Source organism: Cinclus cinclus, chromosome 22 (assembly GCF_963662255.1).
Source record: "Cinclus cinclus chromosome 22, bCinCin1.1, whole genome shotgun sequence".
NCBI lineage: Eukaryota > Metazoa > Chordata > Aves > Passeriformes > Cinclidae > Cinclus > Cinclus cinclus.
In genome coordinates, this window is record NC_085067.1 from 3,427,166 (window position 1) to 3,442,828 (window position 15,663).

A 15,663-nucleotide genomic window follows, 5' to 3' on the forward strand; every position below is an offset into this window, starting at 1 on the left:
ATCTGTGGTACTCAGAGTAACAAGGCTGTTTATTAATGCATAAATGCAGATTACTAATAGGGAGGCCCTCAGCAGCATCCAAAATGCTGCAATGGCTTTTGACGCAACAGCATCATCAGCTCTTTCCTGATACTCAATAAAAATGAAAGCAGACCTGCTGATAAAAATTATATTTATAATAATGCAAGAGGGAAAACAGCATATAATAAATTCAGACTTTTTCCAATACCTTTAGTCTACATTTTCTATGTAACATGCCAACAGTCCCCTAAACATGACATGGAATGGAAATGAAGCCATTTCTGTAATCTGTAATTAAGATCTGAGAACTCTGCACAGCTTTCTCACCATAAAAATGTCAGTCCTGATATTGCTAATGAGCAAGAGAGGAATCCATGTCCATATTCCAGTGGAAACACGTGCTTCCTAGGAATGAAACTGTATCCAGATAACATGAAACATCTTACTTGTTTCCCAATGTCATTTGAGCAAAAGACAGGTACATGTAGACATAAAAGTATAAATGTTTTAACATTAAAATAAAGACAAGGAGAAGAAAGGAATTCTAAGAGCATAACACAGGGGATAAAACTTGGAAAATTTAAGGGAGTGCACAAAAGCATCAGACCAAGTTACAGACAGCAGCTCATCTCTCCCAGTCCTTTCCAACATATTTCCTACCAGGAAAATGAGCCTCACAAGAAGTGTCTTTTTATGTAGGAAGTTAATGGATCTTTCCCAGTCACTCAGATAAATTTAATGTGCTAATTACTTCTCATTTCACAAATGGGAATGACAGAGCAACAAAATGCGCAGGAGAAGCAGACATTAAATGCAGGGGTTTAGTCCCACTGTAATGAGTGAGAGTGCATGTGGAATAACGTGAAAAAAATCCACTGTAGAGACAGGAAAAAACCAGAAGCTGCATCTCAGGCCGTTCCAAATAATGACTTTATTTACTATGGAACATCACCATAGCTGCCCCCACAGCAGCATCCACATCCTTCCCATAAAGCACAGGGAATGGAAAAATCCTCTCCACTTCCTGCCTCAGCACCTCATTCCTGGCAAGGGCACTGCCACTGCCCAGGATCCTCCTCACCCCCATCTCCTCCAGGTGCTGCACAGGTAACATGGAGCAGAGGTTCTCCACAAGGCCACGGCACAGGGCTCTGGTGACATGGCCCAGGGACAGCTCAGAGGCACCAATGCTGCTCACTGATGCCAACAGCTCAGGAAGGTGTCTCTCTCCAAATATGGTTGGGTGGACTGAGAGCTTGCTGTGCTTTTGGGCCAAGGCTGCTTGGATTATCCTTGGGTAGATGGCAGATTCCTGAACCTGAAATCCTGCAGATGGGAAATATCTTGTTACCAATCAGAAAGGGACTGGTGTATCTCACACGTGGACGCTTAAAATGGACACTGTTCAGCAAAATATGGGATATATTTTTCTGTTTTCCAAAGGTAATTGTGTGTCCTAGACTATGAACCATAATTCTCCTACCCAATTGTATCCAGAATGTGCAATACCAGAAACCTTTATCTGATTACAGCAACTGCATTTCCTGACAGTAACAGCTACTCCTCATTGCTTGTACTAAGTTCTACAAAACAGTATTTTTAAAGGACTAAAGCAGGGCTCAGCTTCAGTGGCTGGATTCCATGTGAATGCAACATTCACCTCAAATGTTACTGAAAGAACAATTTCAGAGCTTATTTCTGTAGTGCAAAACCCAAGAAATTATTAAAAACCTGTCGATGCCATGCTTAAAACACTTAAAATATATTCCATGAGTTTGAATCTTAAAATCCATTAGAATGCTGCAAAATATGCACCCAAAGGACTCCACACACAATTAGAGGCTGTTGTCCTCAAATCTGCCAACCTTGCCTGTTAAAAATCAGCTTGCACAAAATAATTCTGTCCTTGAAACAAAAGATGGCCTAGAGGGAATATGAATATGGAATACAAGCATGACTGTCCCAGCATGTTCAAAAGCTTCAGCAGGAAATTCCAGAGATCTGGGAAGCATGACCCAGGAATTACATCCTTGTTCCCTTTATGGCATGATGGAACAGCCTTAGGCTTGTCCCTTTACCTCAGCTTCCTTTTACCTTGATGATCAACCTCAGTTTTGTGTTTTCATTCTCCTTGAAATAACTTACCCAGCTCTTGTGCCCACTGTGCCACCATTCCCACAAACGTTGCAAGCACATTCCCTCCATTGAGTGATGCTGCCACTGCCAAGTAGTCACCATCGAAGTAGGGAAAATAAGTGACAGCTGAGGAAGGATCTGGTGCCTCTGGAGGCTGGAAACCCAGGGGCATTGAGATGGTCAGCTGAGCAGAGGTGCTGATATTAAGAACTAAAACACACCAAAAAAGGAAAAAAAAAAAAGAGAAAAAAAGAAAATAATTAGTGTTTTACTAAGCTACCCTGAAGGAGAACAATGAGAAAAACAAATTAGATACCAAAATGACCATACCTGCATCAGTCCTCTCAGTCAGACAAGAATAAACAGAGCACTGGAAATCTCCCAGAGCAATTCCTACTTTTGCTCCTTTGGGTATTCCATGCCATGCACGGGTTGTCCTGCCTGCAATGCTGCCAGGGTCTCCCACCTCTGGAAGCAAGTGGACAGGAAAGCTGGATTTTTCCAGTCTGGAAGCAGAACAACATTAATGGAATAAAGCAGTTTGGGAATGTGTGGCAATACTACAAAAAAACTCTTTGAAGTCACAGATGAGCCTGACCACACATTTGTGGCTGCTGGCTCTATGGATGGATGGATGCCTTCACCAGTTTAGAAAGCTTTGTCTTTGACAGGGGCAGCAGTCCAGCCCAGTGGGCAGGGTAAACCAGTCTGGAAGAATAGTTTTCCTTTCTATGCAATCTGAGTACCTGAGATTATACAGTACATGTTCAGCAAGTTTAACCTACTGATGTCATACAGACAAGTAGGTCCAGGGTGAAGGGACAATCACAGAAACAGCAAAAAGTGCAATTAAGTACTGAAGAACTTCAGTAGTCGTGCAATTAGTAGTTCACAACAAAATCATGAAGAGTTAAGTCCAACAAACTCCTTACACAATCAGCTGCAGGTGCTACAGCAACACCATCACATCAGTAAAAGTTCAGTCAACAAAATGCAAATTTCTGTCACTCTTTCATACCTTGATGAGAAGATCTTTCACCTTGGAGTCCTGGCCTAACCTAAGCCCTGAAATATATATGGCCTTAGCACTCAGTCCTGAAAGAGTAAATCATTAAAATGAATAAGTAAATAAATAAACTGATTCCTTCTAAGATTTCCTGTAGCTTAATAGTTCTTAAGTATTATCACAAGTAAGTCTTAGAAGTTATGAAGCTCAGCTCAAAGAACTACAGAGAACAAAGAACTGTTTACCATGGCACAGGTAACACTGGCTGCACTTGTCCATTCCACCCCACCACAGAAAGGGAGATAACTGCTTGGAATCACTGATAAGTCTCTCAGCTCTGTATTGTAGGTATTTTTAAAAATACTGTGCCAGATTTTATCAGATTTAAACAGAGCAAACTCTCAATAGCTCTTCAGTACAGGCCACAATTGATTAGGGATAACTTTCAATCCCTTTTTATGTGTAGTACATCAACAGTCATGGCCCACAGAGGTACTCACACTGCCTGACACAAGCAGTGCTCAAACCCCACTGAACAGCCTCAGCACTTACATGTCAGTATTCCAGCTCTTGTTTCTGCAGTTAAAATATCCCCAGCTGGCAGCATTCTGGATAGACATGAGTGGCTTCTTCAGGTCACACAACATGGCAACCACGTAGTCCTGGATGGTGCCAGCTGCATCATAAGCCTTCAGAAAATCTGGACTTTTAAATAAGATGTTTGAAAAAAACAAAACAAAACAAAACAAAAAAAAAACAACCCAAAAAAAACAAAGAGGGGTTTTTGCTTTAAGGCAGTGAGAGAAGACAACTTTTATTTCTAGGGGGAACTTCAGACATGTGGGTCCATTTAAATATCAAACAGCCACCTCAGTGATCAACCTGCAGTTTTATTGTTTTGGTTTGTTTTTTTTTAAATAGAATTTGTTATCCAAGCTGCAGCAATACTTATCTCCAGATGGAAGATGGAGAGAGGGCAGCTTTAAGGAATGGGCTGTCTAGGTTCAAAAGCAAAGCATTGAAAAAATTACCAGGAAATTGTGTGAAATAAAACAGCATTTTGTTCATCCTGGAGCATTATTGGAAAATAGGTAAATTCCCACACTGGGATTCACAAATTATATGAATGGAAATGTACCAAATGTGAATCAAAACAAAGCAGCTGGACTAATGACTTATGCAGCTCTAAAGATCACACCATGCTCCATATATTTGATGGACACACAGTGGAAAAAAACAAGATCTAATAAATTTTTTCCCATTTATTGAATCTGAATTCATTGCAGAGGAAGAACTGGCTCTTTGAGAAGGATCAAACTGAAGAGCAAATCTTGCTCATGTCAAGTCATAAGTGAAAAATTATTTTCTCTGCAAACACGCCACAACAAAGCAGAGCATTTGTATCACCTCATAAAGATCTGTCTCAGTGTCTGAGGAAGGAAGGAACTGAAATTGATTTAGAGATTCTGTTTTAGCATCTGGCAGCAACCAGACCAAGCAACTTTGTTACTGTTTTAGGCACGCCTGTACTTTCCACAAAGCAGCACAAGGCAAAATGACAGTGTTCAAAGTACATTAGCAGAGCTCCTCTGAGCAGTATTACAGACTAGAATTATTCTGTGATGCTTTAAAGCTTCTGTTCCTGTATGGTCAAAAGCTTCTCCTTTTATTAGAGATCTGCAGTACTTTCACGGGGACAGAGACTTTTGCATACTTAATTGCATATAGTTTCTATTAAATACTGCCATTTTAAATATTCTTTGACTACTTAATTAAGATTATGATTACAAAGCAGCACAGCCCCTCAGCCTGGAGCAGCACTAAGATGCAACAAGAATACTAATTGTCACATAAATGCAAGATGAAAAACAGCCTTTGAGCAGCAAAGTACCTGTTCTTTAAATACCAGTAGATTGTGGCACACCCAAATCCTGTAGCCAGGCTCACGTGGGACTGTGGCAGGGGAAGGGAAGTGAGGAAGGTGGGGCTGCAGCGACCATCCTGCCAGGTGACCAGGTAGCTGACCTGGTCTGGCTCAAAGGCAGGGCCTGTGTCACTCTCTGACCACTTGCAACCTGAAAATAAAGCAGAATCCAAGAAATCCAGTGAATCCCTGCAGCACAGCCTGGCATTCATTTCTGGACACACATGATAATTTGTTAAATATATCAGAAACTGAGCCAGTAGAGACTGTAATCAAATTAGTTTTAGTTTTCAGCCCTGGATAACATCATAATGCAAATCACCCTTTGTAACACAGAGCATCATATCCAAAGCCTTCCTTCTCTTGAAGAGAGATATTGAAGATACAACCTAATTAACAAGTGAGCCTCAAAAAAACCCACCCACAGTCTGTTATGGGAGGTGAGGAGCTGGCATGGCAGCTCTCACATAAAAACCTCAGCTGGGATGTGCCACACCACCACCTGGAGAATGCTGCCTCAGTAATGAACTGCCCAGGACGGACAGCACAAAGCTGCATCACCTTTGGAGCCAAAAAAAACCCCTTAAACTTAATTCTTGGGTTAGATACAGGACTTGGAAGTCACACTCACAACAGTAAAAAGCAGCCCTGAAGGCTGGGAGGTGCCATGAGAAACATGCAAAATAAAACACAGACTTTTTCTCGTTCCCTCAATTCCCTGTTCTATCAAATCTGTTTGAACTGAATTTCCAATTGGCTTGCTTTTCTAGTTTTAAATGGATTCTAAGAAATATTATTATCATAAATATAACCCTAAAGGATGCCATTAAAATTTTTATTTGTGTCCCAAAGGTCCTGGATTCACTTAGTCCACTCAAAACAAATGAGAGCAAACACCCTCTTTCACTTGATAGAAATGAAACTAAAGTGGCATGTGGCTTTAGGACATAAAATATTTACCAATATGACATAAGAATCTGTGCCTATGAATTCACAAGGCTTTGTTATGCAGCTCCTGGGACAGCTGGAAAGCAACAACAGCTCCTTCAGTCCATCAGCCTTTGGACTTCTTTCTTTCTAATCATTTTTAGTATTTAATGTAAAATTACAGCCAGTAATGAATAGTACAGTGCCTCCTCAAGCAATTAAGACCCTGACAACTTCTGACAGGCAGTGACCAACACTTTTGGGAAATCTGCATAACTCCTATTATAATAAAACTTGTCTGGATGAGTACATTGTAGATTAAGTGAAAGAAGACAAGGACCCACACTCTGGAAGCCTTAGACTTCAGTAGGTTTAAAGGCATTAGCCAAGAAGATAATCCATCCCTGTCTCACAGGGCTGGCAATCCAAAGCCTGGATTCTTCAAATATCCTCACTGTCACAAGGATTATTTGGGTATTTGCACAACCAAGCCCCACATGACTACCTCACTGCTGCTGATTTTGTTTCTGAGGTCTTGGCAAGCAGCTGAGCATCCACAATCCTGGCCAGAGCTCTTTCTCAACTCCTACTAATGGAAGCATAATCAATAAAATGAATGCAACATGACAGTCTGTGTATGACTTGCTAGGAAAAAAAAAAACACAAGTCTTGGGATTTTTTGGGGAAAAAAACAGAGTTATTAAGATGCTGGACAGCATCTAGGTAAGGGTTTTAAGAGGTGAATAAAACCCCTCTGCAAGTTATTCACATGATGCAGAAGTTCTTTCAAATAGCAGCAGATAACATGTGATGCAGAAACAATTAACAAGCCACAAATATGCTAGTCTTCCTTCATATTAATAATTGTGCTGACTCTGCAGGGATGTCATTAGGCTAAATCCTTTATCATTAACTATAGTGAGTAGTTGAAATTTCAGTAAAAAAAGCAAAATTCACATAAGAGATCTTCAGTTAATCCTGTTTTAGAGAAGACCAAATGACACAGCAGTTTAATCACAGAATCACTTCCTTAATACAATTCAATTTTCTGCATCATAATACTCCGAGCAGGAATGTTAAAGAATGAATGTTACCTTTATCACTTTTCCAAAACACAACCCCATGCATTTGTCCAGAAATACCAACGTGGGTGACTTGCTGAAGCTGCTGCTGAGGCAGAGCCACAAGACATTCATTCAATGCTTTTATGATTTTCTGGACATCCTGCTCCATTTCCTGCAATCACAAAGCATTATCCTGAGAATGAAGCCACTAGGATTCACTCAGTGTATTTATTAAACAAAGCTGCTTTAGTCAGAAGTGAAGGACAGAATTAATTTAGTTTAACAGCATTTATTGGAGTAATATTCGCTACTAAACTATAAAAAGAAAAGAGAGGAAAAAATGCAGAAAACCCCACAAACCCACAAAAACAAAAATCAATGGTAGCAAGTTAAGCCTCTTAAACAAAAGGCCAAATAATTTTTAATTTCCTAAATAACCACACTCAACCATAACTTTAAAAAAGATTCATGACCACTGACTACAAGCTTTCATTAATTCACCTTATCTACTGCTCATTTTCCTCACAAAGAGAATTATCCATGTGTTCTGACAGTGTGCAGCCCCCCTACCTCTTCCTAAAGCTCCTCCCTATTTACTCACTGATGATTTTGATGATGCTGATATTCCATTTCTGGATATTCTATTTCTAGAACCACCTAGAACTGCTCCCCAGGAGAAGCTTTCTCAGTTTCAAAGGTTGAGGTTACTTTGTGACAGACCAGTATGAAGATTACAAAACTATTGCAACAGAGTCTACAAATAAATGTGAACCATATGCACAGGTACTTTAGGCTACATAAATTGGCAGGAGGAGGGCTGGCCTGTTTGGTATCCTTGGTATCAGAAACAGTGTGCATTTTTTATGATTCTGATTAATCATTGTTTTTTTGTTTGGTTGGGGTTTTTTTGTTTTGTTTTGTTTTTTGGGGTTTTTTTTTTTTTTGAGAATGACCAACACAATGGATGTAAAGATCTTCAACAGGAGTACTTGTTCCTGGTTATTTCTACAGGGTGTTTCCAGTTATGATAACACCTCACACTGAAGTGCCAAATAAAAAACCCTTCCAGCTGGTAAGTGTTTGCTGTTTCCTGACTGGGAGTGTCAAAGATAAGGTGATGGCTCATGGGAGAATAGCTTTAGAGTGTCTTAGGCAATTTTTCAAAACCTGGGTCCTCCTTAAGTTGAGTAGCTCTGCTTGACTTCCTTGAACGGTGAGCAGGGGGTGATTTAATTCTGCTTTTTGATATCCAGACACACGCTGCCAATCTAGGCACAAAAACAATCCAGGAAAGCCACCGGACTCTGCCCAATGTACCAAACAACCCATCCACCGCAAGGCAAGGCCATGTCTCCTGCAATTTCTCTAAGCGCTCCCTGCCAGCCCTTACCTGCGGTGCAGCTCCCAGGTTATCGCCGCGTGCCTGCGTCTCCCTGGAGCAGCTCTGTGCCAGCTGCAGTCCCCGCTCTGTCCCTGTCACCAGCGCTGCCTTCACCGACGTCGTGCCCAGGTCAATGCCCAGCACACAGGTGGGCCCAGGCCCGCCCGCCGCGGCCATGAGGGGATGGATGGATGGATGGATGGATGGATGGCTGTCACCTTACCCAGCACGTTTAGGCGGAACACCCACCGTGCTGAGCCCCACACGGCTCCCGGTGCCGCAGCGCGGGCTCGCAGGGACGGGGCAGGAGCGCGACCTGGACTTCGCCCTCAGGCTGAAGGTGCCTCTCTGCCCTCAGCCACTACCCCTCCACTGTGACAGTGACAAACCGCCTCTTCCCCAGCTGACCCGCGCAGCTTTAAACCACGCTTTTTATCAAAACCAAAGCACCACGGCGCACAGACGGCCTTGTCCCCGCGCTCACAGCCCTATCCCCCTCACGGACCCGCTCCGCCACACCCAAGATGGCCCCCAGGGGCGGCCGCAGCGGCGTGGTGGGCGCTGGGCGGGGAGTCCACAGGCGATCGCCTCACGTGAGAGCTGAAAAGGGAAGAACCGGGACGGTGCTGGGCACTGAAATAGGTGGGCTCCCGCCCGCTCCCTTGTACCCCCGCCTCGGCAGCGGCGCGTTCCAAAGCACCGGGCACTCCGCTCCGCCGGACCTCCGCTGAGAAGGGCGGCGGGACTACAAGTCCCAGCGTGCACCGCAGCGCGGCGCCAGCGGCGGGGGTCCGGGGAAGACGCGGGGGCTGCCGAGATTTGTAGTCCCGCGCGTTGGTGTGGGACGGGTGTGTCACGGGAGCTGCGCTGAGGTAAAGATATGCCCGGGGCGGCCGGACAGACAGAGGGACGGGGAGATTGGTGCTCTCCGAAGGGTGCTGAGCGTCCCTCGGCCGGGCTGGTGAAGGCAGCTGTTTGCCGCGGCTTCCAGCGGAGGGGTTGGGCTGTGAGGCCGTGTGGCTGCTGAGGAAAGCTTCTCCCTGCTTTTTCTGCAGCTTTTCCACCATGAGGACGCGATACCTGCTCCCTGCTCTGCTGAGCCTCTCTCTGGCGCTGCTGAGGCCTGGCGGTGAGTCTTTGGTCAGCCCAGCTCGGGCCCACAGGGCTCCAGACCAGTAAGAGCTGGAAGAGGACAGCTCTTTATTTATCCCACTACATCTCTCCAGGGATACCTGTGCCATGCTTCCCACTAGCTCTTCTCTCACACGTTACCTCGGCTTCTTGTGCTCCTGCACCGTACTGAGGCACTGGCTGTGCACCTCATGCTCCAAAATCACTTCTGCAGATTAAATACTGCCTGGGGAGCGTCTCTGCACAAAACTTCTTGTGAACACTGTGTAATATGTGGCAACAGAAAAAAAAAAAGTGCCTAGGTGTCCATGCCAACCTGTGCAACCTCTATCTCTCTCTGTTTCTGTAAATCTACATTCTCTTGGGCATCTGGGTACTTGGTTTGAATTAATTGCCCAAGAAACAACTTTATATTAAATTTGGGGCATTTGTGACTCCTAGATCACGAGCATCACATCAAGAGCCAGGGTGGGTTTGCAGTACCCTGTAACTTTCCCTTGTATGAACTTTTGTTGCACTTAAAGTATTTAAATTACTTCCTTGCAACATGTTCAAGTGACAGTTATTTACTTCTCTTTTTAAGTTGTTTGGTTGCCTTGAAATAAGATCCCACTTTGCTCTTTATCATATGTACTTATCTGATTGACCTGATACTGCAGGGACCAATGGGTAAAATGTCTATGGCACAAAAAAATGTAGGTTGTTCTTCTGAAGGAGCTGTTCGCAGTAATTAAGATTTGTGTGGGTGTTTCCCCCCCCCCCCCCCCCCCCCCCACAGATGGAGCCATTGTGTTGTCAGTCCCTGAAGTGGTTTCTCTAGAAAGTGGAAGTTCAACCAACGTCACTATCTCTCTGAGGTAAAATCGTGATTGCAGCTTTACTTTCCCTTTGGAGCATGGGCTGTCTTCCATAAGTGAATTTATAGTTCTTCCCTTTCTAAAAATTGATGCTTAAGAGAAATTTGCACTTCCTAGAAGGATCACATCTTAGACAAATCCTCAGTAGAGTTCTTCAGGAAAGCTGTGCAGGACTGTGTCACTTGGCAATGTTTTATTTGTTTTGTTTTGTCTTTCTGCTGTAATTTCTGTCCTTCATCACCCCAACTCCATGTGCCTTGTTTCTGCCCTGTTTCAGCAAAGGGTAATGAGCACAAGGACAGGATAGGATAGGATCCTTTGGTGACTTTGCCACGTGTCTGGAGAAGGGGGAGGTACGATGTGCCCATACAACCATCACTGGATCAGATAAAAGAACTAATGCAATACTCACACACTTAGGTGCTGGTTCCTCTGAATATGAGGCAGGTTCTGTTGTGTGTGTGCTGATCATTGCTGAGAAGATGAGCAGATGCTCCCCTGCAGCCCCAAAGCAACCTCTGAGCTCAGGCACCAGCCTAACTTGTTTTTTCTGCCTTCTCAGGGCTCCACTAAATGAGACACTGGTGATAAGTCTTAACATTACACACTCCTCAAAGCACAGCACCATTGTTGAACTTCCTGATGAGGTAAGTGACAGAACAGACTTGTAACCTTATGTTAAAAGCTCCTGTTATTATGGTGCAACTCCTCTTTCTTCCCTGTGCTCTGCCTTGCAGGTACAGTTCCCTGCAGGTCACACCAAAGCAGACTTCCAAGTGAAAGCAGATGATGTGGGACAAGTAACAGTTTACCTTTATGCCAATAATTCCAACTTAACTGGGTGAGAAACTGGGTTTTTTTTGTTGTTCTATTTACTATCCTGTAACTTCCTAAAAGTTGTGGTAACTATTCATAGGAGTTAAATGGGACATGAGTGGGATGCAGTTAAGAAGATGGGTTAACCCTGCAGCAAATCCCCAAGTATTCAGATAAATAGAGGGCATAGAAGTAGAGTGGTGACTTAGATTTAATCACAAGATGACTGATTTCTCATGGCTCCTTAGTCTGGTTTTAATAGTGCCTCCCAAAAGTATAAAGATTACATGTCAGCTTTTCTGATCTGGGAAGCATTTGGTTGTCAGTCTCCAGTGGGATACTGTTCTTACAGTGCAGGATTTGTTCTGGAGTTCCTGGGGTGCATCAGGAACTCAGGCAGTTAGGGGAGCCCTCTCCTCACAGATGCCAGTTCTCCCTCCTAGGAAAAGCCTAGCCACATGGAGAAATTGATTGTATTTACTTGTAGCCCAGATACAGATACAGCAACAGGATACTCGTGTTTCACTTCCTTGTTTTGCTTCTGCTTTTGAGAGTGGAGGCAAAGGCAGAGGTGAGCACGTGGAACACTCACAGGGCAGCAGGATCATGAGGCATGAAGAGTGCAGCTCTGCTCTTGCCTAACAGACCCTGTGCTGTGAGAGTGCAAGCCACAGGCACAAGGAGACCTTTGGGAACATTCCCATGGTGAAAGGATGGAAAGGAAAGACTGAGGAGTGGGAGGTGTCCCAAACATAACAAGGTCACAAAATTAAAAGGGGAGCAACTCAGCTGAACCCAACCGAATCTTTATTGTCTTGTCTCAACACCTGGACTCTATGTCTTTTCTCAGAGCAGAACAAGATAAAATCTCCTGAAAAAAGCATGAATTAACTGATTCTTTTTGCATTAACCATCAGGCCTAGGATTCAATTTCAAGTGATTCACAGCATTATAGTGAGATACGTTGACGAGGTGATTGGCTGGATCTATTTCCTTGCCTGGTCCATCTCCTTTTATCCTCAACTCTTTGAGAACTGGCGACGGAAAAGGTAAAGAGATGTGTTTGCAAGTCACTAAAGCACTTCTGCAAATCATAGCTACAGTTACATCCATCTTGGTTATTGGGAATTATCCATGGAAAGATGGGGGAAAAGGCCAAGGTAGGGTCTGAATAATTGCAGCCCCAGTGAGCTTTTATATATGCAGGTTAGAGGGAAACCTAGTGCATCCTACAAGCACCTGATCCTAAGATTTGGCATCCAGTATGAATTTGTGATAGAGGAGACTTCTCCATTCCTTTTGATGCCATGTAAATCACCTGGCTGAGCCAGCTGTGTGATCACTTTCAAAGATTACCAGCCTTGAGAGCTGTTTCTCAGACACTTCCTTGTAGTGTCATCACTAGGTCAGCTCCCCTTGAGCTAAGTGACTGGAAGTAGGAATATTATCATATGTGAAAATGAAACCATTTGATCTGGCATTGATGCACTTGTGTTTTATGGATTCAGGCTGGAAGGGCTTTATCAGACAGGCTGAGCTCATGGAAGGGTGCAGTTAAAGAGCAGAGATATAAATTGGTCCATGAGAGCTGTTATTTCACCCAGCTTCCTGATGAACTCACAGCATTGTGTGGTCACAATGCCTGAAGCTTTTGCTTACACCAGAAACTGCCTGTAAATCAGTACATTCCAGGATCAGTTTGTCCCTGAAACTGCCTGTAACTGTCTAATGCATGTTTCTCTTTTTTCTCCCCCCTTCTCTAGTGTTGTTGGACTAAGCTTTGACTATTTAGCATTAAACCTTACTGGGTTTGTAGCATACAGTGTGTTTAATGTTGGGCTCTTCTGGATTCCCTTGATTAAGGTGAGCATGATTCTCTGTTAACACATGCTGAGGGGTGGGTATGTGCAGAGGGTATTAATGCACGTGGCTGGTTTTGCTTTCTCTTACCTTTAGGAGGAATTTCTGGTCAGTTATCCCAGTGGGGTGAACCCTGTGGCTATCAATGATGTTTTCTTCAGTCTCCACGCAGTAGCCCTGAGTCTCCTCGCCATCATTCAGTGCTGCATCTATGAGGTGAGTCTGGGTTCTGGGCTCACCTCTGGGCTCTGCCAGAGCTCCCTCTGCCGGGCACCTTCCTACTCCTGTTGAGCTCCAAAATCCCAAATTCACTGCACTTCTACTGGCCTTTCCAGGAGCCAGGCTTCAGAGTTCAGCTGCCTTCAGCTTTCCTGAGCTAGCAGCACCTCCACTAACTTTATCTGCTTCACCCTCATGGATGTTCAGAGCTTATAAGTAAACTTCTTAGGGACTCAAAATAACTGAGGCAAACAGCCAAGTTCATAAAGTTCCCAAACAGATCTGTAGTCAGCACAGAGATTACAGCTCTTCACAGCACAAATGCTTTGTGGTTTCCTTGGAGCATTCTTCAAGCTAGGGTAGGACGTTAGATGCTCCCTGCAATTCAAACACAGTTTTTTTCAACTTCTTTCCAAAAACCCCTGTAAACCCCCTTTCATAATTCACACCTTTTCAAGTGAGACTGGTTGTTACAGTCAAGTGGTTCTTACTTAATCCCATTGATTGTTCCAGTCAGGTGGCTCTTTGTTTAATTTTCATTGTAAAAGCCTCTCATCTGAACAGGCCAATTTTCTCTAAATGGTAGCTGTTTCTCTCTTGGGGTTCTTCCTTTTGTCATGCTAAACCTAAAACTGTAACAGCCCATCTGTCATCATTGCCATGTACTAAAAACTTTTCTAGTGAAGAATTAGAAAGCAACCATAAATCTTTTGCCATAATGGTATTTTCAGCTTTTTGCAAATACAGGAACTCTTGATCTCATCAGATTGAATTTTGGAGATTTGTTACAGATTATTCACCATAAATTCTCAAGAATACTATTCCCCCTTGCTCAGGGACAGCAGTGTTTTAAATGATTCATATGAATATTGCTCATTAGGTCTTGCAAACCTCCAGCTGGTTGCTGTAGCACTTGCTTAATTTTAAAGTTCTCCTGTGGTACCAGCCTGACTGGTAAAACAGGTTTGGACTGTAGTGTTGCACAGTCCTGAGCAAACTGTCTTTGAGTCTGGGGATGTGGGACCCAGCCAAAATGTGTCTGTGTTCCTGTTTCAGAGAGCAGGTCAAAAAGTATCCAAAACTGTTGTTGGACTCCTGGCACTTGCATGGATCTTCACCTTCACAACACTGTTCCTGGCTGCAGCTGAGAAGATGACATGGCTGCAGTTCTTGTTCTGCTTTTCCTACATTAAGTTAGCAGTCACACTGATAAAATACTTCCCACAGGTAAATGTGAACTGTTCTGCTTGCATTTCATATCCCTGCCAGCCTAAGCCTGCAGTGTGTGCTCTTGAAAGTCTGAAGAGATTAAACCACCAATGTTTATTTATTAATAGTGACAAACCAGTAGAACTGTAGTGAAAACTGCTTGAAAGGCAATCCCAAATGCCTGTGCCTGACACTCTGACTTCTTGTCACACTCCCAGGCCTACATGAACTTCCGTCGGAAGAGTACTGAGGGATGGAGTATTGGAAATGTGTTCCTGGACTTCACTGGTGGAAGCTTCAGCCTTCTCCAGATGTTTTTGCAGTCATACAACAATGGTAAGCCTGGAACTGAGGTGCTGGACCCTGTCTTAATGGGGTGGGAGGTCCCACTACAAAGCAGATATAAAGCAATAGGTTATCTTGGATGAATGTTTGTGCTGTGTTGTGGGGAGCTGTTCTTATAGAAAGGATAAAGAAGTTGTTCACGTTCCCTCAAGATATAAAATGAAGTAGCAATCCGAGGAAACCACAGGAACAGTTATTAATTAGCTTGGCAGTCTTAGGTGTGTCTGAGCAGTCCAGGTAATAGACATGAACTTCTCTAAAGTGTCTTAAGACTACACATGAGGAGTCAGACTTAACTCTAATTTTGTGTTTGACAGATGAGTGGAGGTTAATTTTTGGAGATCCAACCAAGTTTGGCCTGGGTGTCTTCTCCATCATTTTTGATATTGTTTTCATGGCCCAGCACTACTGCCTGTACAGGAGACGAGGGTATGAACCCTGTGAATAACAAATGTCACTTGTGGAGACTAAAACTTTAAACTGAACTTGTCCCTACCTTGTCTGAGGGCTTTCAAGATTCTTGCTGCCAGTTACCAGAAATACTGATTCTGATCTGTGTCTCTGACTTGATCCTTTCTGGGCTGGAACACAAACTGTTGCTTTGCCAAGCACTGACTGCCAGATGCCTTAAGGACAGCAAGCTCTCAGCTGCACATGGGAGACTCGTGCCTGTTGAAGCTGCACACACAGCTCAGTGGGAGCTGTCCAAGCAACACATTGCTCTTTTTTCACCAACCACAGGGAAGAGAAAGACCTAAGTGGTGTCT

At 43.7% G+C, this 15,663-nt stretch overlaps 2 protein-coding genes across 2 annotated transcripts; one reads left to right on the forward strand and one right to left on the reverse strand.

Moving 5' to 3' along the window:
- Positions 1-952: 952 nt before the first annotated feature.
- Positions 953-8,639, reverse strand: SHPK (sedoheptulokinase). Its single transcript, XM_062507159.1, has 7 exons — positions 8,469-8,639; positions 7,109-7,250; positions 5,055-5,238; positions 3,716-3,868; positions 2,488-2,663; positions 2,167-2,367; positions 953-1,347 (listed from the first exon to the last, which is right to left on the reverse strand). Exons 1-7 carry the CDS (start codon positions 8,634-8,636, stop codon positions 953-955), a joined length of 1,419 nt encoding a protein of 472 aa, XP_062363143.1. The 5' UTR covers positions 8,637-8,639.
- Positions 8,640-9,524: 885 nt separating this feature from the next.
- On the forward strand, positions 9,525-15,344 carry CTNS (cystinosin, lysosomal cystine transporter). The gene is made up of 10 exons (XM_062507148.1): positions 9,525-9,588; positions 10,369-10,447; positions 11,010-11,094; positions 11,185-11,288; positions 12,181-12,312; positions 13,027-13,126; positions 13,220-13,339; positions 14,399-14,569; positions 14,770-14,887; positions 15,214-15,344. The coding sequence occupies exons 1-10, from the start codon at positions 9,525-9,527 to the stop codon at positions 15,342-15,344; spliced, it is 1,104 nt and encodes a 367-aa protein (XP_062363132.1).
- Positions 15,345-15,663: the final 319 nt, after the last annotated feature.